The sequence below is a fragment of the Phocoena sinus genome, chromosome 8, assembly GCF_008692025.1.
Source record: "Phocoena sinus isolate mPhoSin1 chromosome 8, mPhoSin1.pri, whole genome shotgun sequence".
Lineage (NCBI taxonomy): Eukaryota > Metazoa > Chordata > Mammalia > Artiodactyla > Phocoenidae > Phocoena > Phocoena sinus.
In genome coordinates this window covers 45,890,932-45,915,492 of record NC_045770.1, presented here as the reverse complement: position 1 = coordinate 45,915,492, position 24,561 = coordinate 45,890,932, and the positions used below count along the sequence as shown (strand labels likewise).

The 24,561-nt window shown below is 37.7% G+C and overlaps 1 protein-coding gene across 1 annotated transcript in view; it reads left to right on the top strand.

Moving 5' to 3' along the window:
* The window catches only part of TMEM135 (transmembrane protein 135), a 249,545-nt gene extending 240,757 nt beyond the window's left edge, over positions 1–8,788 (top strand). The window contains exons 11-15 of the mRNA XM_032640541.1: positions 68–131; positions 1,113–1,189; positions 5,663–5,761; positions 6,575–6,642; positions 8,483–8,788. Coding sequence (XP_032496432.1) covers positions 68–131; positions 1,113–1,189; positions 5,663–5,761; positions 6,575–6,642; positions 8,483–8,615 — 441 coding nt within the window. The 3' untranslated portion in view covers positions 8,616–8,788. The remainder of the gene's footprint in view (positions 1–67; positions 132–1,112; positions 1,190–5,662; positions 5,762–6,574; positions 6,643–8,482) is intronic.
* Positions 8,789–24,561: the final 15,773 nt, after the last annotated feature.

The following is a 24,561-nucleotide window of genomic DNA, read 5'->3' as shown; positions in this document are numbered from 1 at the left end:
GATGTTACATGCATTTTTTTCCTAGAACTGAAACAACTGAAGTCATTGTATTTTCTTCTTGATACAGGGTACTAGTTGCTTCCTGCGCTGGGTCAGAAATCTGGATGATGAACTGCATGCCATTATAGCTGGTAAAGCAATGATAAAATACATATATTACTATCGCATCAATCAGTAGTAGGAATGAAGCAGACATGGTTTTCAAATTCATCTGATTTCTTTGTATCTTCCTTTCTCTGTAATAGAATCCCCATTAAGGCACTAGTACAAACATTTTGTATTTGTGAAGTTTAACATATCAAGGCTCTCTTGCCATCTGATGTTTTGGGTTGGCAATATAATGACTTGGGTATCTGTCCTGCTACAGGCCAGAAATTCTAGGGAAAATGTGTCACAAAAGAACATAAAGACTTAAAATATTATATAAGTGACTAGTGGAAGTGCAGTTAGATTTCTTAAAATATTCTGATTTTACCACTGGCAAGTGATGTATTTTTTAATAATTTTTTTAGGAACTCAAGTAATTTTATAAAAATAAAAACTAAACATTTTCTGTGAGTTCAGTATATGTGTTACTTAAGTTGAATAGACAATTTTTCAGATATGTATTAGTAATAGCCCTACTATTAGTATTCCAGGCCTCCTACCACCTTGGTTTTCCATTTATAGAATGAAAGCAATGGAGGGAAGTGTGATGACAGCACTAAACATAATTTGAGCTGTTAGGAGAATAGATGAATGACTATTTCCACTTAAAATCAGAAATGGTACCAGTAACCTTGAAAAAATTATTTTAAAAGATCATTGTGTTTGGCAAGACCACTGCTGTTTTTAAAAGTTAAATTTAGAATGTAGTTTCTTGTGATATGTGTATCAGAACTGTGGTTCCTAACTCTAAAGGTCAATTTTTAAGTTTAAAAATATGTGATAATAAATAAGAATTCACCCCATTTTAATGTCATCACTTATATTACTGTCCTTGATTTTGTTGTGACAAAAGGCAGTGCTACAAATCAGTTCTTTCCTATTTAAGTGAATCAACATTTCTGAGTGACTTAAGAACAAAGAAATACTTTGAGTTCTGATCAGTTTTGCCTTATTTGTTGTTTCAGGATTTTTGGCGGGAATATCAATGATGTTTTATAAAAGCACAACAATTTCCATGTATTTAGCTTCCAAATTGGTAGAGGTAAGCAAACATTTTTAAGCACATACAACCAAAGGATACAGAGCTTTTTAGCTGCTTTAGTAGTAAAAGTTTCAAAAGCAAATTCTAATCCTATAAAAGTACTTACAAAGTCAGTTCTCCTATTTCTTCTTTTTTCTTTGTGTTATTTTCAAATATACACAAGCATAGGAGGAATAATGTGATAACCCTCATGTACCCCATCATACAGCTTCAACAGTTAACAGCATTTGGCCAATCTCCTTTCACCTATACTGCTCCAAACCCCCAAGTACCAAGTTATTTTAAAACAAATCCCAGAGATCAAATCACTTCATCCGTAAACAACTGAGGAGAAAGAGTCCTTAAAAAATAAAACTAAAGAATAAGGACTCCTTAAAAACAAATCATGAATGCCATCAGGGTATAATCAAAATACATGTCATTAATTTTAAAAACCTGGTAATTCTTTATTATTACCGTTATCCAATTAGAGCTTGCATTTTCAATATTACCTCACAAATGTCTTTTGCAATCCCTTTGTTTTAGTTGAGATCCAAAATCTCTTTTTAGTTTATAATAGTTATCCCTCACCCTTTCTTCTTTTCTTCCCCCTTTCTTTTTTTCCTTGCCATTTATTTGTTGATAATCTAGGTTATTAATTCTTTGGAATTTCCCACATTCTGGATTTTGCTGATTGTATCCTCACTGGTGGTGTTATAACATGTTCCTTTAACTCATGTATTGTCTGTAAACTGTAAATTAGATCTAGAGCCTTAAGCAAGTTCAGGTTCAGTTTCTTTTAGGGGGATGGTAGTGGCAGAAAAATTTCACATTTACTGTGTGTGTGAATTCCTATTACATCACATTAGGAAACACAAAAATGTCAGGTTGTCTCTCTTTTTTTTTTTTTTTTTTGTGGTACACGGGCCTCTCACCGTTGTGGCCTCTCCCGTTGCGGAGCACAGGCTCTGGACGTGCAGGCTCAGTGGCCATGGCTCACGGACCCAGCCGCTCCACGGCATGTGGGATCTTCCCGAACCGAGGCAAGAACCCGTGTCCCCTGCATCGGCAGGCAGACTCTCAACCACTGCGCCACCAGGAAAGCCCCTGTCTCTCTCTCAACCACTGCGCCACCAGGGATGCTAAGATGGATCAGTGGGCTCAGTGTTGATAGAGCCAACATAAGGTTCCCCATCTTTTACTCTATTGTTTTAGCAGCCATTAATGACCAGGGTTTATTATTTCACTGTGGGTTGCAAAATCATCATAATCTAATATGATTGTTTCTTCTGCATTTATTAGTGGGAATTCTTCAAAAAGAACTTTCCCTTTCAGCTGTTTGGTTACTGTGAGATCGTCTGTTCACAAAGTCATAATAAAGTGCTTGATTACTTCCCTTTATTTGCTAATGTTTGGAATGAGTTAGTCCCTAGCATCCTGCAAAGTTGACCTGTAAGTCTTTGTTGTCAGGTGTCTTTATGGAGTTTAAGGTATTTGATTTGTTTCAACCTATTGCAGTCATTATGCTCAAAGTGCCCCATCTTTGGCCGTGAGAGCCTCTTCAAGTTGACTCCTGTTTCTTTTTTCACGTAATGCCGGTATCTTTAATAGTTTTCTTGCTTTGTGATAAAACAAGATATTCCAGGCTCACCTGGGTGGTTTCCTGCTCCAGACATAGAATCAGCCTTCTCCAGTGGCACCTAGTTTCTTTTGGTGAGAAATGGTATCTAGAAAACTTTAGTTTGGGTGCTAAAGGTTTTTTGCTCCTAGGCTAGTCATTGTTTCTTGGCCTTTCCAGTGAACAGTTAGAGCATCCTATTTATTTTCCCTTTCTTTTCAGAGAAAGAGAAAATAATTAGAGCACATTGATGTTTTCAATTCAAAGTTCAGGTTATAGATTTTATTTAACTTGTTTGAATTTTAAAAAGTTTTATCTCACTAAAAATCTGTGTCCCTAATGACATTAAGAAAATTACATATTTGTTTTATCCAAATGAGAGAAAGAGAGAGAAGGAGGCAGGGGAGGAGGCATTTATTTTTTCTCAGTGCCTTTGGAAGCCATTGGAGAGCTTTAAGCATGGAAATGACGTGATTTAATTCACATTTTAAGAAGAATATTCTGGCTATTACATAGAGAATGGATTAGAGGCAAGACTGGAATCTGGGAGAAAACCGTTAGTCTCAGGCAGAAAATGGTGGCTTGTGTCAGGATGGTAGCAGTAGAGACGGAGAAAAGTACACAGATTTGGTGTATGGTTAGGAGATAGAGTTGGCAGGACTTGCTAATAGAGAGGAAAAGGGGAGTGAGAGAATATATTTTTTTGCCCTAGCTGGCAAAAAATATATTCTTTGACATAGGGGCCATCCAACATTGAGATCTAGTTTGTAAAATGTTTCTCTAAATGGCTAGAGGTTTTAAAGCCGAGCAGTGGTATCGCTGTTTCTTATATCAACAGATCGTATCTGATAAGTGTGCTGATGAGAACTTTTTTTTAAATGCAGGAAATTAGAAGTATAAGCTTACTATGTCCTTTGTGGAATTAATGACTATGGTATAATAGGCAATCATTTTCCTATGATTGAAGTTAATTTTATATTAAAATGCTATATTACTATATAATGCATCTTAAGTAAACATCACCTGTATAGGCAACCTTTTTCTTGGAAAAAATTATTTCCAAGACATATTTATTGAGTATCGATTATGTTCCCATTACTGCGGTGGTGCTGGTAAGCATATAGAAGTATAGGATACAGTCCCAACTCTTCATTAACTTAGACTCTAGGTCAACAGATAAGTTTTTTTTTTTTTTTTTTTTTTGCGGTATGCGGGCCTCTCACAGTTGTGGCCTCTCCCCGTTGCGGAGCACTGGCTCCGGACACGCAGGCTCAGCGGCCATGGCCCACGGGCCCAGCCGCTCCACGGCATGTGGGATCCTCCCAGACCGGGGCATGAACCTGTGTCCCCTGCATCGGCAGGCGGACTCTCAACCACAGCGCCACCAGGGAAGCCCAACAGATAAGTTTTATTGTAGGAAATAATTAGGAACATAATGACCCCATATATCAAGAGATACCTGTTTCACATAACATTTCTATGATGCCATTCTACCACATCTGAATTTCATTTTTGTTAACAGGAATACACTACAGTATATCTGTACCTTGTAATATATTATCATATTACTTTCAAAATAATGGCCCATGTTTATCCTGTTACTGAAGTAGATTATAAATCTCTTTGTACATATCTTACAGATTGAAGTTAATTTTATATTAAAATGCTATATTAATACATAATATTAATTAAAAATCAGCTGTATAAACAGCTTTTTTCTTGGAAAAAAATTATTTTATGTTCTTTATTTCATGGTCCACTCATGTCTTCTTAAAGCTCCCTCCAACCTATTGAAACACCATTCTGTCTTGGTCATCTTTCCACTTTTCTTACTTGTTTCACTTTAGCATTCCTACGTTCCAGAAAACCCATTTCCGTGAATTATCCTTTGTTCCATCCATATAAATTTGCTGGAAATTCCCCATACATGTCATGTATTTTCACCCTGTTTGTTACCCCTGCTTTTCCTCTCTTATCTAGTTGTTGATGTTAGGCCTCTTAGAAAGCAGCAGTATTAAAAGTGGGGTCGGCAGACTAGTGCTGGTCTATAAACTGTTCATTACCATACCCGTTCATGACAAGGAAAGGATAGAAATTGAGAGGAAGCATTTGGAAACCTTATAGCAACTCGATGGAGTAATTTGTTCTTTGAATGTAATAGTGAAAATTTGGTTCAATTCTAGTAATTCATTTTTATTGTATTATAAAAGCATCAGGCCATGATAGTTGGAAATTTTGTTTTTTAAAAAGTGGTTCTTCACTGCAGATGGTTTGAGATGCCCACTACTCAATGTAGTCATTTCTGAAATTCTCCTTGGTCCTTTGTCGTAGACAGAGTAGTTGCTCCCTCCTCTGGGGAGCCTATATATATATATATATATATATATATATATATATATGAGATAAACATAGATATACATACATACACATGTGATGATCTACACATCTAATCAATATAGATATCTTGTAACCTTATTAGAGTGTGTTAGTTATTTCTTATGTGCTAATTGGGTTTACACCAGTACATGTTTAATGAATGAATGAATAGATCTAACAGAGAAGGGAAGACTTGGGCATTGTACAAACAGCAGTGAAGAATAAATAGCATGAAAGAGGTAGAAATAAAGTGCTGTTGAATTTCACAGAAAAGTATTATTACTGGCATCTGGGGTTTGGGGTGAGTGAATGAGGGAAAGGGAAGGGCTGACACTTAACATGTCAGGGAAGTACCGATGATTTGAACTCTGAACAGATTGTTAGGATTTTGAAAGGTAGAAAAAATAGTTGTAGATAGGGAACGTATCACTCCACCTTATTGGTAATGCTATTTAAAGTTGTTTTCTTTATAAATCTTGCGCTATGTGCTTGTTTTGCAGACAATGTATTTCAAAGGTATTGAAGCAGGAAAGGTTCCCTATTTTCCCCATGCAGACACTATCATCTATTCCATCTCTACAGCAATTTGCTTCCAGGCAGTAAGTATAACTTTTTCAAATGAGAAGTAGAATTATTTCTGTTTCTAGTGTATATATTAAACCAATGGGGGAAAAAGAAGGGCCTGGGAACATTTCCAGTTTTTACATTTTATGCTTTTTTTGTTTTATTAGCAAGATAGCTTGCAAGTTTCAAATCATTAAACATGTTAACTTAGTGGGCTAGGTCACGTTTTACGAACACAACAATTTTTAGGTTTAAACAGAGTCCAATTTTTGTAGGAGAATTACCACTCTAGTACCTTGGCTAGAATGCCCTAACTTAATTTTACTTCAAAAAAAAGATACCATGGGCATAAATATGAATAATTGCTTTTCCCCAGTATTACTCAGGCAGTGAGGATAGTGGTCGAATCTAGTTTAATAGAAGCATCGTTCAATCTCTTTAAATTCTGCAGTCGCCGTTATTGATGTTAATGGTCTTAGGGCTTTTGCAAAGTCTGGGGGACAGCTTCTATTTGCAGTTTCTCACAGTAATGCTGCCAAGTTGGTAAACTTACCATAACTAGCGAAGTGCCAGCTATCTAATGGGTACCTAGTAAACGCTTCCCAATAATAATAACTATTAACTCAGTTATTATTCCATGAGCAATATTCCTATTTGAAGGCATATTGACAAAGATTCTTGAGAGTTATCAACTTAAACATTAATACATGTTTTTGTTACTACTGTCATCACTGTCGTTAAATAGAGTGAGCGATAAAAATAGAGACAAATATGTTCTGTTGCCTGAGACTGCTGATAATATTTGCTGTTTACTAAAGGAAGTCTCAAATTGAATATCCTAATCTTAGGCTGTCATGGAAGTTCAGACCTTACGACCATCTTACTGGAAGTTCCTTTTAAGGCTCACCAAGGGCAGGTAAGTGACTGAGATGTTTTAACTGGTCATAGAAAAAAAGCAATTTCCATAAAAAAGATTTTGAATCTTTTCATTTACTTGAGGGAATATTCTTTCAGTGGTAAAGTAGGTATCTAGCTATAAATCAAATATGACCTAAAATTTAATAAGAATAACATGGGACATTCTTTTAGTGAACATTATTTTGACTATTTTTTTCCCTATATTATTTTAGATATTTTAAGTGTTCTAGATTAATATGTTGACTTGCAAACTGCTGATAGGTTACTATATAACATTCTTAAGTCTCACTTTTAGAATCTTTATTCTCTTCTTTTTGATTAAAAACATTACACAGATTCATTAGAAATCATGCCTGAACAATTGACTGATTTCCACTTGGGAAAAATAATCATATTCTTTTGCCTGACTTTGTAAGCACACTTTTCTTTGCCTTTACGATCATATTCTTTATTGTTGTGGTTGTTGTTAGCATTTCCTGATTATAATCTAATTCTTTGGGAGGCAGGTTGACCTGATAGAAAGACCATGAGCTTGGGAATTGAACAGACCTAGGTTTGACTGCAGTTCTGATACCCTTAGCTGTGTCACCGGTTGGGAACATTCTTTACCATCATGAGCCTCAAGTTTCTTTCTCTCTTCAATGAAACAGTAATACATTGTGGGAAAATCGAGATGTTTGTGGCAGCCTTTAGGCACCTAGTAGGCATTCAGTAAATAGCAGCTGCCATTAATATTAGTAATAGCGAACAGTTGTATCGTGCTTACTGTGTCCAAGAAATGGTTTTAAGATACACACATACACACATACAACATATATATACATACATATGTGTTTAATCCTTAAAGTAGCTCTGTGAGATAGGTACTATTAATATCTTGCTTTTGCAATGTGAGGAAACGGAGGTGCACGCAGAGATTAAGCGCCTGCCAGAATCACAGAGCTAGGAAAGGACGGAGCTAGGATATGAGCCAGGCTGTCTGACTGCAGAGTTCTTCCTCTTAGCCGTGACACTGTGTATCCTCTATATTATTAGTATTTAATCATTTCTTTCTTTGTCATTTAGGTTTCTTTGCACATCAGTGAGTTTAACCAGTTGATTATTTCGGAAGGGAACGTACTTTGGGAAGGATCTGAAAATCACATTTATTGGCTCTTGGAATAATGATACTGGCCAATAACTCAAAACTAATTTCGCCTGGGTATCTTCCCCAGAAAAGAAAGGCTCATGGTCAGGCGCAGAGACACAGAAGGTCCATCCTGCACATTAGATAAAATATATGTCTTTTAAAAATTTTATATCTTTTAGGTTAGGTGATGGATAAAATGAGGGCTGTGTTTTTACTATGTTGTGTCTGTTAGAAATTTGAAAACCTATATGCTGTTTGCCCTTCAGTCACATTTGGATGTATTTTCTGTTGACTGTGAGACGTTAAAATTTCAATTATGAGAGGAATTACGTTTAATACCTTTGCTTGTCAGTAAATGTTAGCGCATTCATTATACATTTAGCTTCTTGTGATTTTATTCATCAGAAAAATCACAATGAACCTATTTTTCTATTTGACACAATCTAGTGGAAAGGATTCTAGAAGGGTTTGAAATAATGATGGTAATCTCTGGGGTTTCAGTTTGGGGGATTATCATCTTTTTAAAGAAAATACGAGACAGTGAATCTCGAGGAAGAGTATCAAAGTGACTTTTGAATCTGCCATTGAGTCTTTTGCCATGTCAGCATGTTCGGTCTTCCCGTCCCATGAAAGATAAGCCAAATGGAGTGAATCATCTTCTTTTATAAACTTCATTAAGTACTTGTTCCCTGTGTCCTCTGTTTTACAGATTTGCCGTTATGAACCGAAAAGTCCTTGATGTTTTTGGTACTGGTGCATCTAAACACTTTCAGGATTTCATCCCTAAGTTGGATCCAAGATACACAGTTGTAACACCAGAGTTGCCCATCGAGTTTTCTTGAAGATGACCGTAACTTATTAATGTGACTTAATGTTTCATGATTTTGTCCTAGAGAGTTAATTATGTTGAACACAAAGAAGGGGGGGCCTGAGCTTGAACGTCAGTGTTATTTCAATGAGAGATGCTCTTTTTTTTTGTTTTTCTTACCAATCAGAAATACAGAAGCTTTTCAGGAAAGTGTTGCTTAATAATTAAGCTCCCTCTATAGCCAGAATCTCATTCTGGATCACTGTAATGGTTGACATTATGATATATTATTATCGATTAAATTATATCCACAAGCAATATTAAATAATCTATGTAGAAATGTAGTAACAAATAAGAGTATACTTAAAATTACTTTAAAAGATGTTTTACTTCATTCCAATCTAATTCTTGGTTAAAACTAAGAATATTTCTACATTTTAGGATACAAAGGATCACGGGTACATGGATTTGGTCTGTATTTTTTTTTTTTTTTAACTTCTGAATTGGTAACTATAGTAGTGAAATGTTATGGGTATGGAGTAACTTCACAGACAGTGCTGCTTTATTGAGTATAGAGCAAACTAATCGGAGAAAGTGGTCATTCTTAACTTCAGGGATGCAAAGACGGGTATCATACTGTTGGGATAAATGCCGTGGTATCCGTGCTCTTTTTCCACTGATACCTTCATCTCCAGGATTAGTTGGGTTCTTCGGTAGCCCAGTGAACCTATGTATTAGTGGCAGGTTAGGAGCAAATGGAAATTGACATATCTGATAAAGTTGAAACGTATGTTTTAATCTTTTACAGAAGCATTACACTTGAATATTCAAAAACAAATGAAGTTACTTTTAAACCTCCTGTAGGTTTATTATGTTTGTCTTCATTTGTAAGGGCTGAATTCTTCATAGCTAAGTTTGTGTGCTGTTGTCGATTTAGAAGGGATCAAGTTCTATGGAACAAAAGTAGTTTGGGCAAGTTTGGCAGTTTGTTCCCTCAGCTGTTTCACCTATACGGATGTTTGACAACTAAAAACATTCTAAAAATCCAGTGGAGGTTTAAAAGTCCACTTCATAATTGGATGCAGGTTCTCTAGCCTCTTTCCAAAAAATCATTATCGTCACTTTTACTCATGTTAGAGCAAAGAAGTGACAAAATGTAGTCACTGCTGATTATGAGTTAGTTCAGGACAGCTTTGATTGAAATATGATCACTCTTTAGAGTTTTTCAGGGACAAGTTATTCTTTTCTATGTTAATGCAAGGCTTAAGTGGTTGTGATATGTTACATTACAATTAATGTAACATATAGGGATAATGGTATATTTTTTTAATATAATTTTGTTGCTGAAAAGTTTTAGGCTGCTGTAAATTAATTATGCAGTAGAACTTGTGTAGCAATAAGAATTATAACCCAGACTTTTTAAATGCTTAATCCTCCATATTCAATTTCATCAAGCCTTGTATACTTCTGTTTACATGGAATTCTAACCTTGGTTGTTATGGCAGATTGAAACCAAACAAAAAAAGACAGAGTATCAGCGAGAGCCAGTTTAATTAGGCCAAAATTTTGCAGTGTGATTAGCTTTTTAGGATCGACTTGTCTCTTAGGCAATACTGTTAAAGGATCCTTTTGGCTTCAGACTTCCAAATTGATTGATAAATTCAGTTTTAAGTTTTTATTCACTGGAATCAAAATGATGATTAGTACTGTGTTTACTTTTAAAAATGAAGTATTATAGCAGTGAAGAAAGCACTGCTACTTGCATCTCATTTTCTCTATTCAGAAATCATGTTTATAATATTTTCCCGTCAGTTAAACAGAAAACTTTTTAATCCATAAATTATTGTTTTCATTCAGATTAAAAGACTATGAAATTGAAAGACAAATTCTACTGAGGTATGATGAGATTGTTTAGTGAAATTTTACTGGTCAAAAGGTGCATTCCTATGATTTATTTTTTTAACACAAGGTATAGTCATCTTTTATTTTATAGAAAGTATGAAATGAAATAACCATCATGAAGCAGAGTCATACAGTGAATGTATAGCTGGAATGAACAGTTAACTAGTTTGCAGTGGTGAACAGAAAAGGACAATTTGATTTCATTGGGACAGATTGCAAAGTATCGAGCAAACACAAAGAAACTGTGTTTGTATTCCTGAATTCAATCAAAATGAATGTGTTTCTACCTCTAACTAACCAGGTATGGATTGGCAACTTGGCATCATAAATAAAGTCAAATAGATGTGTCCATTCCAAAACATGTTTTTTAGTCCATTTATACTCCGAAAAAATCCTGTCTATGTTAAGCTTCCTTCCACTAGACCTGATTATATTAAACACTTATTATGCCCTCTTAGTATTTCCTACGTCTTTATATAGACTGAAAAACAGTGCATTGAGGTGCTTAATAGGATCGTGGTTGTTTCCTGTATTGATTAACTATTTCCTGTATTAGTAAAATCCTACAGTTAGTACCAACCAAGTGAAGAAACAAGTTGCATGATAACAAATTGTCTCAATTCTGTTAGATGCTTACCCGTTTTTCATCAGATAGTTTAGTCCATTTTATTACCCGTTTCTGAAATAAAACCTTTTGATTCGGTTGTCTTTTTTTTTTTTTTTTAATAAATCCTATGATTTCTTCTGTAACTTTTCTTGATCTGTAAACATTGTCATCTCTCAGTTGATGCCTAGTATATTTTTTGCTTTCATTTCTTCTTTAGTCAGTGGTTATTTAATTTAGAATTTTATCTTTTGACTCGTTGCTCTTATTAGATTTTAGAATTTACTTTCTTCTCGAACAAACATGTCTTTCATGACGAAACCCAAATCGGTCAGTTGTCACACAGTGTGTTCTTGTTGAGCTTGCGTATTCATCTTCTTGTAGATTTTGTCTAGGCTAACGATTTAGTTGTTAATGCTGACAAAATTGTTTCTGCTTGTATGTTATCACATTCCTGAGTTTCTAAGTCCTCTGATAATGTCTCGTTAAGGAGAATCAGTTTTCTTTACCTTCAAGGAGCTTCGTCCACTTGCTCTGGCACATCCTCCTAGCAGTGGGGGTCAAGTGGCCTCTCAGCAGGGCCAGAGGGGCGTGCCCACTGAGAGCAGTGGCCTGGTGTTTTTGCTGCCTTTGAATCAGAAGTCACCAAGCCCTTAGAGCCCTTGAATTCTCCCTGTGATTTATTTTTACTAGTATAAGTAGAAAGTAATTTATCAGAGCAACAGAATCTTCTTGCACGGATGCTTTTTGGCTCCACAAAGAGAAAAGTATTCATGTCTGAACTGTGATCTTGCTAACATATCTGATAAACTTTATCATCTCCCCTAACACCTTGACCTGTCGCTGCTTATCTCTTCAGTATTCATTTTCAGTAGACGATTTAGGTAGCTGAAAACGCATGACCAAGAAGAAGACCTAAGAAAAACAATAAGAAATAACTGTTTTCTGTGGGGCTGGGCTAAGGCTAGCTTAATTGTGGATGCTCAGGAGACTGTTACAGCCGCCGTACCTCTGTGCCTCCTCTTCATAGCCCTTTCCTGCTGGTGCTTTAGCTGGCTCTGCAATTCCTTCCTGTGGAGTTGGCAAGGAAACGCGTGTAGGCACCGAGGTGGCTGTGAGGTCAGCTGTGCACCGGGGCCCGGAGGCTGTGTGGACTTCCCTCTAGCCAGGGACTTCTCTCTTCCCTTAACTTCAAGATTAAGGCTGTGTGTTCTGTTTCAAGCTGTAGCCTCAGGTGACTTTGTAAAACTTCCATAGTTAGGGAAAGGGTAACTACAAAGAAATGAGACTGACATTGATGTGTGATTTCTGGGTCAGGAGCTTGACCGTGATGTAGCACGTGTCTTAGGACTGCAGCAGGACAGTGTATAGCCTGAAGCTTACAGCTGTGGTGAATAAGAATATGTGCTGTTTTATATTGAGAGAAAAGTGAGTGACTTTTAATTGGAGGAAAGAATTAATATCTGGTAACTGATTTCTTGCTCTTTGATGTGGCCTCTCCCTCCCTTTTCATGCTTCAGTCCCAGCTGTCACCTTTCTCCTCTTTCCCAGCCTTGGAATCTTCATGTCTGGCCTCATGTTACCTCTCTGCACTCCTCGTCCCCGTGCCTCTTGCCTTTCTTCTGCTGGTTGGTGTTATGTTCCAACTATGCTCCTTGAATGTGGGTGCGCCATCGCTCCCTCGGGTGACAGCTGGTCAGGTGGGGCCCCTAGAAGGATCGTGAAAATGGAGTAGACCTTTCTGAGGATGGTGACTTGTGATATGGCTCTGCACTTGTTAGGCAGGAAGGAATGAAGGTTAACTGCAGAGATGCGGAAGGAGATGGACCTCTGTAATGTGGGACCTTTAAATCCAGGACAGTCAGTCTTTTCTCAACAACAGCGTAACATCACCTGACTTTTGCTGTGGCTACACAGAAGGAGGAAGAACTCATTTCCTGTTGCTTTCTCTATTTTCTTTCCACCTTTACCTCATCCAAATGTGCCCTAAGTGAAATAATACATTGGGCTTTAACCTTAGCCTCTGCAGGCCTGAAAATCCCAGTAATCACACACACACACACGCACGCACGCACGCGCGCACCATCTGGTCCACAGCAGAGGTCTCAGGCGAGGCGTAATTTGTACTTCTCCAGATCACAAGCCACTGCAGCTTGCCTGTTCGGTCTTGTGTTCAGTTTGAGATACTCCCACCGCCCCCGCCCATCCTCTGCCTCCACCCCTGTCAAATCATTCTGACCCTGTCAGAAAACCCCAGACTGCAGGTAATAGGATGTTCCCTGGTCCTAGCACACAGCATAGCGGTCTCAGCATCCCTTCAGGCTTCTACAGGTGGACCTGTGGACCTATATTGACTGCAGTCCCCCAGGAATGTTACTTTCCTCTGTCATTTAATTTGGACCAGGCAATTTCTGAGGGCTGTTTCCTCAGTATCTATTAAACTATTTTAGTTATCAAGTAACCCCTTAAATGAATTTTCTTTTTTGGGTGATTTTGGTCCCACAAGAGGACCCTGTGGCTGTGGAGAGAGATTGGTACCCAAGGTCTAAAAAGGTTTAAAGCATGAAGTAATCCTGTTGTTGGTCATTATAGGATGGGGTGCCACAAGGGGTGCGTGAGAAGAGTGTAAGTACACATTTCACGTCTTACCACTTCCCTCCTATTTGTTTCTTTACCACCAGGAAAGCCTGGGCTTTCCTACCACATCTTTGCCATTTATTTCTTCAGTTTGAGTTCTCCAGGGAAAAAATGAAGTCCTTATTTTCCTGTTTGTTTTAGGGAAAGTTGAGACTGGTAAGAGTCTAAAGGAATGTTGTGGAGTCTGTAAGGAAATGAGGTAGCTTCTCCTCTCCTCTCCCCTCAGAAGGGAGCCAGAGGGATTCATTCAAAGTGGGAGTGTTTATAGAGTCGTGTCCCAGTGACCTGTGTGACCGTTGTACCCTGCAAGACTTGGCGTGGTGAAGAGGCAGTGTGTGAAGGGGGAGGAAAGAGTTTTTTTCTCAGAATTATTAAAGTAGGTGCCAGGTCTGCAGTGTTATTATGAATATAAACCTGACTGGAGGCCAGTGGTCCAACTAGCTGTTAACTAGCGAGGTACTTTGCTTCATCAAAGTATTCGGTGTTTGTGGCATGAATGAACGAATGGCCTTGTGATGCTTAAGAAAGGCAGCAGTTAAGTGGGAAATGTGTTAAAAGTATTAAGGGAGGTTTTATATGAATAAAAATTGTAACTTTCTCCTTTTGAAATTTAATTTGTAATATAGTAGAATCTGCAAAACCACAGGAAGGAATTTGGTTGCATCTAAATCTGAGTCTGCAGTTTGGGGAAGGCTGTCATTCTCAGGAAAAGCAGTAAGGTTCTCCTAAGACCAAAGAGGGCAGAATAAATCTATAAAACTAGAGGTATACTTGAATCATCTGGGCTTTTTTTTTTTTTTTCCTCCATTAGAACTCTTGTCTCACTAGAACTTGGATTCAAGTTCAAAAATGGGATTGCAGTTATTGTTAATTGCTCATCTAATGATTGTTTAATCCTTCTTCCTTGCTGAGAACACTTACTTTGTTTAAGGTGGCAATATGCCCAGCCCCAAGGGGATGGATCATGATTTTTCTAGGCCTTTCATGTTACTCCTTCTTATCCAGATACTTTTCTGACCTTTCCTCTGAAGCTGGTCATATGACCCAGTTTGGGCCAATAAGATGTAGTGGAAGATCTGGGAACCTCTCAGGAAATTTTTTTCTTGCCTGATTAAAGGAAAGCTCTTTTCAACTCCTTTTGTTTTCTCGTTCATAACACTAGTTAATGGCATCTGGATCTGTGGCAGCGGTCTTGCAAACATGAGGTAAAAAATAAAAAGATGAAAACCCACCACGTTAAAGGTGTCACAGCTGAAAAATGGAAAGAACCTGCCTCCCAGATGCCATTCGAGCCACCGAATCAACGCCAGTAACCACATACCTCTGAGCATTTTGAGCAAACAAACCTCCATCTCTTAAGGCTGTACTAGGCAAGGATTCTGTTACTTTGCAGTTGAAAACATTTCTAATTGACACATTCCAATCCTGTATAGATCAGGCCTCAGATTCATTTCCCAGGGTATGCCTCCCTCCCTTGACTTAGAATGTTCCCTTTTCCTCCCCTACTCCACTTCTGCATGTGTTCTGAAATATTCAGTCTCCTCCTTTTTGAAAGTTTGGCTGATCTTTTATCCCCGTCTCTCTGAAGCAGTTTGCTAACACTGCACCTAGAGCACATTCCATTTTCGATTAGCTGTGTACTCACCTGTTGCTCCTTTATATTCTGGCGTATATTTGAAGGGCAGAACCCATGGCTTATCCCCATCTCGGTGCCTAAATCAGGCCTCTATATGGGGGTTATAGGGAGGAGTTAGAGTGGGAGGTGGCGGTCCCAGCAGCTGCCTGTTGAATATATGCTACCTCTGTGGAGTCTGCAGACTAAAAAGCTACCCTTAGTCCTGTAAAAGTCTGGAAAATATTATCCTTACAAATGATTTTGTAAATACTCCAGGAAATTGTCTTCTATTACCATTCCAGCAGCTATTGGAGCCAGTTTGGCTTCAGGTCTTAGAGAAATGATTTGTCATCTGTTTCATTTGTCTGCTTTTTCCTGACAGAGCTGGAATTTTGGATTGTTCCACACTTGAAAACGCCAAATCCGAACCAGAGTTAGACAGGGCAGGACTCAAGGCTCTTCCTTCCCACTAATTTTACAGGGTAAAAATTCACAGGCAGTTTCCTAGAATTACACTTTGCGTCTGGCTTTTTAATAGCATATTACGATTACTTTTTCCCTATCACAGAGAGGATATTTGAGAGGGAAACGCTTGGAATCACTCTTATCAGTACAGGCAGGGCCCTAACAGATAGCTTCTCTGATACTTATGTTTTTAGGGGGAAAATAAGGCAACTAAAATGTATGAGGTGCCTCTGATATATAGCAGATTGTTTACATCTCATGCAAACCTCACAACCTAATAATAGATATTATTAGTTCTGTTATACCAGTGAAAGAACTGGTAATTTGCCCAAAGTGGCAGTACTGGAATTTGAGCTCAGATCTTCCAGAGTTGAAAGTTTAAGTTTTGTTTTGTTTTTCTCAGAACATAACCGTACCTCCCAAGAGGTGGTATCTTCACTCCCCTCTGTTAAAAGTAATCATATAACATCGTAATAAAGATCTTGCCTCCAAAAATTGTTTTGACATTTACTTTCAGAACAGAAACTGAAAATATTATCTCACTCAAAAAAACTAAAAGACCTGATAATGTATATAAAACAGCAGTTTTCAGACACTGGCCATCAAGCAGTGCAGGGCAGTGATCCCTGAGAGAAGGAAAACAAATGAATTGAGTCCTGTGATGGCCCTAGCTGATGCTTGGAGAGAGACTCCAGATTGCAGCTCAGGAAGGGAGCACCACAGCAGAGCCCAGAGGTCTCCCTGAGCTGAGGAAACAGACCTGGGAGTCCAAAGAGGCCAAAGTGGTTGAAGCTCCTAGGGTAGAGTACAAGACAGGAGCGAGCTGCACAGAAAGAAGGCATAAAGGTATAGAGAGGGTCCCCTTGAGACTTCAGCTGAGTACTTCTGTTTGCGTGGGACGAAGCTACTGAGGCTGGAGGAAGAACCACCTGAAAGGAGCGGAGGGAATAATCACTGATGTTCACACAAAGCGGTTAATAGTTTGTGTTCTTGCTTGCCAGAGTGGAAAACTTTGTAATTCTCAAAAGGCACTAGATAGGAAAGTCAGAAAAGTATTACTTCAGTAGGAGAGCAACATTAACCCTGGACTAAAAGCGCCAAAGTTTCTGGTTTCTAAAACAGTTTCTGTGTAACTGTCTCCTAGAACAAAGTACAAGAATATAGGGATACAAATATTTTGCATATGCAACAAGGTAAAAACTCAAAATGTTTGGCATCCAATAAAAAAGAATTGTCAGGCATGCAAAAAGCCAGAACTTACAAAACCCATAAGTGAAGGAGATAAAAGAGATCCAGAAATGACACAAATTATAGAAATATTATTTGTACAAAAGGACATTGTAACTGTATGCCATGTATCAAGAAGGTAGTGGTCCGGAAGTAGAGGCAAGATTGAGCATGTTAATTAGAGCTATAGAAGATATAAAAAGGACCAGAAAATATAAGAGATGAAAATATGCAATGTCTGAGATTTTAAAAAACAAAACCCCACACTGGGTGAGATTAACAGTAGATTAGACAGCAAAAGAAAAGATTTTAAAACTTGAAGACATAGCAGGAGAAACTATCTCAAATTATTTAGAGTGAAATATGACTGGAAAAAAAGTGGACAGAGCTTTAGTGAGCTATGAATCAACTTCAAGCAGTCTGATGTACGTACAGTTGGAGTCCTCAAGGGAGAAGAGATGGGTGTGAGGGTGGAAGGGGAAAAGAAAAAAAGTATTTTGTATTTTCATATTTCTTCAGGTCATTTGGAGACAGGGGCCAACAGTTCTTCAAATTTGATGAAAATTACAAACCCACAGGTCCAAGAAGTTCAATGAACTCCAAGGACAAGAAACATGAAAAGGATCACACCAAGGCACATCTTAAATCAAATTGCTTTAAGCCAGTGATTTAAAAAAAATATCTTAGCACATCCAGATAGGGGAAAAGGACATGTCACATACAAAGGAGCTCAAATAAAAATGACAGGAAACTTCTCATTGAAAACCATGGGAACCAGAAGACAGTGGAGCAACATCTTTAATATAGTAAAAGGAACAAGATAGACTAAAACCTGTCAGCCTAGAATTCTATATGCAGTGAAAATATCTTTTCAAACAACAAAGGCAAAATAAAGACTTTTTCAAACATCCAAAAGCTGAATAAATACATCACCAGTAGACCTGCATTACAAGAAATGATTTTAAAAGTCTTTCAAACATATAAAATAATACTGTGTGAAAATATGGTAAATATGTGGCTAAATACGAAAGCTCTCTTTTTTTGTTATTAAATCTATTTAAAAGATAATTGCTGAAGACGGTAATAGTACCCATTTATCGTGGAGTTTATAACACATTTCAAAATAAAACATAACAACAATTACACAAAGTTTAGGAAGGGGAAAATGGAAGTATAGTATGGTAATATTTTCATGCTATACATGAAGTGGTATAATATTACTTGAAGGAAAACTGTGATAAGTTAAAGATGTATAAGCCCTAAGGTAATTCTCCTCACCCCCCAAAAGTGTTCTAGCTAATAATGCAACAACAAAATACAGTGGAATCATCAGTAAGTATTCAGTTTATCCAAAAGGAGGAAGAAAAAGGAAGGACAAGGGAACAAAGAAGAAGACAAATAGCAAGATAATAGATGTAAGCTCAACCATATCAATAATCACATTGATTGTAAATGGGCTAAACACCCAATAAAAAGGCAGAGATTGTCACATTGAATAAAAGAAGGCAAGGCCCAACTGTATGCTATTTTCTCAAAACCCACTTTAGGTATAAAGACACTAGGCTTAAAGTATAGAGAAAGATATAATAACAATAAGTTAAAGAAAGCAGGTGTACTATAGTAGTAGTAAATAAAGTAGATTTTGCTTGAGAGCTTGAGAATATTACCAAGATTAAGGATTAAGATGGTTGTCTATAATGATAAAGAGGTCAGTTCAACAAGAGGAAATTAGAATCCTAAATATATGCATAACAACTTCTAAATATGTGAGGAAAAGGCTGATAGAACTACAGTGGGAAATAACCAACTCACAAATACAGTTAGATTTTCAACACCTTCAATAATTGTTAAAACATGTAGACAGAAAATCAGTAAGTATTTAGAAGACTTGAAAAACACTATCAACCATCTTGACTTAATAGACCTTGATAGAGCACTCCACCCAATAACAGCACTACACACATTGTTTTCATGTGCATTCAGAGCATTTCCAATGGAGACCATATTCTGGGATGTAAAGCAAGTCATAATAAATAAAGGGTTCAAACCATACAAAAGTATGTTCTCTGGCAAAAGAAGAAAATTAGAAATCAATAACATATCTGGAAAATCCCCAAATATCTGGAAACTAAACAACATGCTTCTAATTTTAAAAAGTAATAATAAATTAGAAATATATTGGCCTGAATGAAAATGAAAACACAATACATTAAAATTTATTAGATACAGATTAGACAATCAATCCTAGAGGAAAATTTATAACAATAGTTGTTGCCTATATTAAAATAGAAGAAAATTCTCAAATCAATGATTTTACCTTCCACCTTAAGAAACCAGAAAAAAGCAAATTAAACCCAAAGTAAGCAGGAAAAGAGGAAGTAATAAGGATAATGTCAGAAATCAATGAAATAAAAATTTAAAACGAGAAAATAAAACCAAAAGCTGGTTCTTTGAGAAAAATCAATAAAATTGATAAACCTCTAGCCAAACAGAATGGGAAAAAAAAAAAAAAAGCAACATAGGACTATCAGGAATAAGAGAGAGATCATCGCCATAGATACTTCAGAAATGAAAAGTGTAATCACTGACTATTATAAACAACTTTATTCCAATAACTTTTGACAATTTAGATGAAATGGACAAATTCTTCAAAAGATACAAATTAACAAAGCTCATGCAAGAAGGACTAGATAATCTGAATAACACTGTATTTATTAAAGAAATGGAATTTTTAGTTAAAAGCCTTCCCACAAACAAAACTCTAGGACCAGCTGGGTTCACTGGTAGATCCACCAAACATCTAAAGAAGACATAACACCAATTCTGTACACACTTTCAGAAAGTTAAAGAGGAGGGGAAATTTCCCATCTAATTGTATCAGGTCAGTATCTTCCTGATACCAGAATCAGGCAAAGAAATTACAAGAAAAGAAAACTAAAGTCCAACATGCCTCCTGAACAAACAGACAAAAAATTTTAAACAAAATATTAGCAAAGTGAACATAATACATAAAAAAGGATGATACATCATGACCAAGTGGGGTTTGTCCCAGGAATTCAAGGTTGGTTTAACAATGGAAAATCAATCAATGTAATTCATCATATTAACTCACTAAAAAAGAAAAAAGATATGATCACCTCAGTTGAACCAGGAAAAGCATTTGACAATAGCTAACCATCCATTTTTCATTACTCTCAGCAAACTGGGAATAGGAGGGAATTTCTCCAAACGAGGAGTAGAAGGGGATCTTCTAATAAAGAGCATCTATAACACAGCTAGCATCATACTTAATTGTGAATGACTCAACATTTCCCCTCTAATATTAACAAGGCATGAATGTCTGCTCTTACCACTTCTATTCAGCATTGTACAGGAGCTTCTAGCCATTGCAACAAGACATGAAAATGAAAGAAAACCATCTAAATTGGAAAACAATAAGTAATGCTGCCTTTTATGGCAGATAGCATGCTTATCTGCGTAGAAAATCCAATGAAGTCTCAAAAAAAAAAATAAAGCATTAGAATTTTGTGAGCCAATTCTAAAATGTATATTAAAATGCAAAAGATACAAAATGGCCAAAACTATTTTGAATCAACAAAATTAGGGGGCTTACACTATCTAATTTTAAAACATTATAAAGCTACCATAAGCAAGATATTCTAGTATTGTTATGAAGATAGGCCATTAGATCAATCAAACATAATACAGAGTTCAGAAATCAGTCTAGACATATTTGGTTAACTGATTTTTGGTGAAGATGCCATGGGAATTCAGTAGAGAAAGGATCAGCTTTTCAACAAATGTGCTGGAACAATTGATTAGTCATATGCAAAAAACAAACAAAAAACCCCATAAAACCCCAAAACTATCTTTGACCCCTATTACAAAAATTAAGTCAGACCATACACAGTTGACCCTTGAACAATGCAGGGGTTAGGTGTGCTGACCCTCTATGCTGTTGAAAATCTATGTGTAATTTTATAGTCAGCCCTCCATAGTCATGGTTTTGCATTTACAGAGTCAACCAGGCACCGATCATGTAGTACTATAGAATGTATTTACCGAAAAAAATCCACGTATAAGTGGACCTGTGCAGTTCAAACCAGTGTTGTTCAAGGGTCAACTATATAAAATTTTAAGTCAAAACGTATCATAGACCTAAATATGAAACCTAAAACTATAAAACTTCTAGAAGAAAAAGTAGAAAATCTTTGTGACCTTAGGTTAGGCAAATATTTCTTAGACAAGACACCGAAGGTACAGTCCATAAAAAACAAATTTGATAAATTGGAGTTCATCAAAATACGAAACTGGGACTTCTCTGGTGATCCAGTGGTTAAGGATCTGCCTTCCAATGCAGGGGACACGGGTTTGATCCCTGGTCGGGGAATTAAGATCCCACATGCCGCAGGGCAACAGAGCCTGCGCACGCTGAAGCCCGCACACTGCAACGAAGAGCCCATGAGCCGCAATGAAAGATCCTGTGCGTGCCTCAACTAAGACCCAAAGCAGCCAAACAAAATAAATATTTTTAAAAATATGAAACTTTGGCCTTTCAAAAGACACGTTTAAGAGAATGAAAAGGTAACCCACATACTGGTAGAAAATATTTGCAAAATACATATCCGATAAAGGGCTTTATCTACAATATATAAAGAACTCTTGAAACTAGGGAGATTGATTTCTGGCATGAGAGTATTAGCACCTTTGCTGACCTGCTTTCCAATGAAATACGAAAATGATTTTTAAAAACCATTTAAAACCCCTGGAAATCGTCCTAAGGAAAAACAGCCAATTAAGAAATATTTCTTAAAGAAAAGCTATGAAACGTCAACAAAAAAGGTGAGTGTTACTTGGAGTAAAGAAGGTGAATCTTTCAGTAAGGAAGTCTGCGGTATTTGAACCAAGACTGCTCCTACCCTCTCCCCTCCCAGCCCAGCAAGGTTGGAGACTCCACTCTGGATTGCTGAAGCCAGGAACACAGAGCTCTGTTTCTCCCCAGCTCCCAGCCAGAAGGCTTTCTTCCAGGAGTATCAGGACTTCATCAGTTCTCATCCTGCCCCTGCTACCTGTTGCCGAGGCTAAATCCCAGGCGAATGCAGTTTAGAGGTGGGAGTTCCCTTTTATCCAGCCCCCACTCATGGAAGGAGGGTCTACTTTGGTGCAGCTGAGAACACTGAGAACACTGGGGCCCTGATTGCCTTTTCCCCATGCTATGAAAGGCAAGCCAAGAGGACCTCAGGTTACTGCTACTCCCCACCCCCACTGAGCACTCACCTCCTAGAGTGAAAGTGTTCCAAGAGAAGCTTGCCATTGCCCCCACCCCAGCGCCAGAGTCAGGGAAAGATGGAAGGGAGATCTATCAGTACCACTGTCGTCCCAGGGTCAGGGGGCATACTCAAAGCTACACCTCCCTGAGAAACGACATCAGAGGCTTAATACTGTGGGGGAGAAATAGATTTCACTAAAATAATTCAGCCAGTCGCTAAGCAAATAAGAACAACAAGCCCTGGAGAAGGGGAGGGGTCAGTGACCCAGAGTGGCTATGGTATATTATCTAAAATGTCCAGTTTGGAATCAAAATTAATTAGGCGAAAACAAAAACAAAAAAAACCCCACAGTTAAGTATGACCCATATACTGGAAGGACAAAAGCAAAAACAGGCAACAGAAACTGTGATAGTGATCAGATGTCAGATTTAGGAGGAAAATACTTCAAAGTAGCCATTATAAATATTTTCACAGTAAAGGAAAGCTTGCTTAAAAGAAATAAAGGGGACTTCCCTGGTGGCACAGTGGTTTTATTCGGCCAATGCAGGGGACACGGGTTCGATCCCTGGTCTGGAAAGATCCCACATGCCGCGGAGCAGCTAAGCCTGTACACCACAACTACTGAGCCTGTGCGCCTAGAGCCCTCGAGCCACAACAAGAGAAGCCACCGCAATGGGAAGCCTGCGCGCAGCAGCGAAGACCCAACGCAGCAAAAAAAATTTTTAAAAAGGAAGGTACGATGACAGTGTTGCATCAAATAGAGAATATCATAAAGAGACAGACTTTTTAAAAAGAACCAAATGGGAATTGTAGATTGGAAAAGAACAATAACCTATATATTAAAAATTCACTGGAGAAACTCAACGATAGGCAGAAGAAAGAATTACTGAACTTCAAGATAGATTAATAGAGATTATGCAAGTCAAAGAACAGGAAGAAAGAATTATCTATTCCACCATTACTGGAAGCAGAACGTGTATTATTTATGGAAACATTTATTGTGTGCCTACTGTCTATACACAATACTGGGTGCTAAGGGATTTTTCTCAATCTTGAAAGAGTAATTTTTATAGTTACTGGGGACTGTAGGTCTATGGTCATCTCAGTGGTCCTAAATGTAGGCTTTTCTTGGGGCCATATGAGATTTCTCAAAGCCATGTGCCTGAACCCAAAGGAGTGGTTGTGTAAGATATAGGAAAATAAGGAGTAACATTCGTTAAAACTTTCTAAGCCTTCTCTGGGTGCCATGTGTCCTCCTGGGAACTTCACACAGATAAATCTCATAAACACTAAGGTCACATCTCCAAGTGATCTGAGACCCACAGATGTACCACCAGCCTTGGTAGTCTATGAAGCTGTTACTCGGACTATAACCCTAGCTGTATAAGTTCTGGGAGCTGAATTTAACATTTATAGTAACATTTATACTGCTCCTTTTTGGTGTAAGTACTCAGCAGGTCATTTTGGAGTAAAAATTTGTTCTAAGAAGCACCACTGTAGAAGACCATCTAAGTGGTGTAAATGTAAGTTATTGGACACCTGTTGTCCTGGAAGATGTTCTAGGACTTCTGTGGCTTTGTGAAGGCCAGAGTCACCTTCTTCAAGGCTTTGCTTAAATGTCGTGTTCTCCGTGAGGCCTACCCCACCTTAGCATCTCAGACCCATATAACCACCTCTACTTTTTATTTTTTGCGGTACGTGGGCCTCTCACTATTGTGGCCTCTCCCATTGCGGAGCACAGGCTCCAGACGCGCAGGCTCAGCGGCCATGGCTCATGGGCCCAGCCGCTCGGCGGCATGTGGGATCTTCCCGGACCGGGACACGAACCCGTGTCCCCTGCATTGGCAGGCGGACTCTCAACCACTGCACCACCAGGGAAGCCCCACCTCTACTTTAAAAAAAAAATCCTTAACACTAACATCATTCAACATGTTAAATTACTTATTTAGTAAATCTATTGCTTCACTATCTTCCCCTGTCAGAGAGTAAGCCCCACAAGGATGGAAATCTTTGTTTCATCCACTGATGTATCTCTAGTGCATAAGAGTTTCCGAAACATAGCAAGAGAGAAATCAATTGAAAAAACATAGGCAATCCTAATCTGCCAATTTATTCCTCCTCCCCTTACCCCTGTGATAACCATGAGATTGTTTTCTATATCTGTGACTCTATTTCTGTTTTGTAAGTAAGTTCATTTGTACCATTTTTTTAGATTCCACATGTAAATGATAGCATATGATATTTGTCTTTCTCCTTCTGA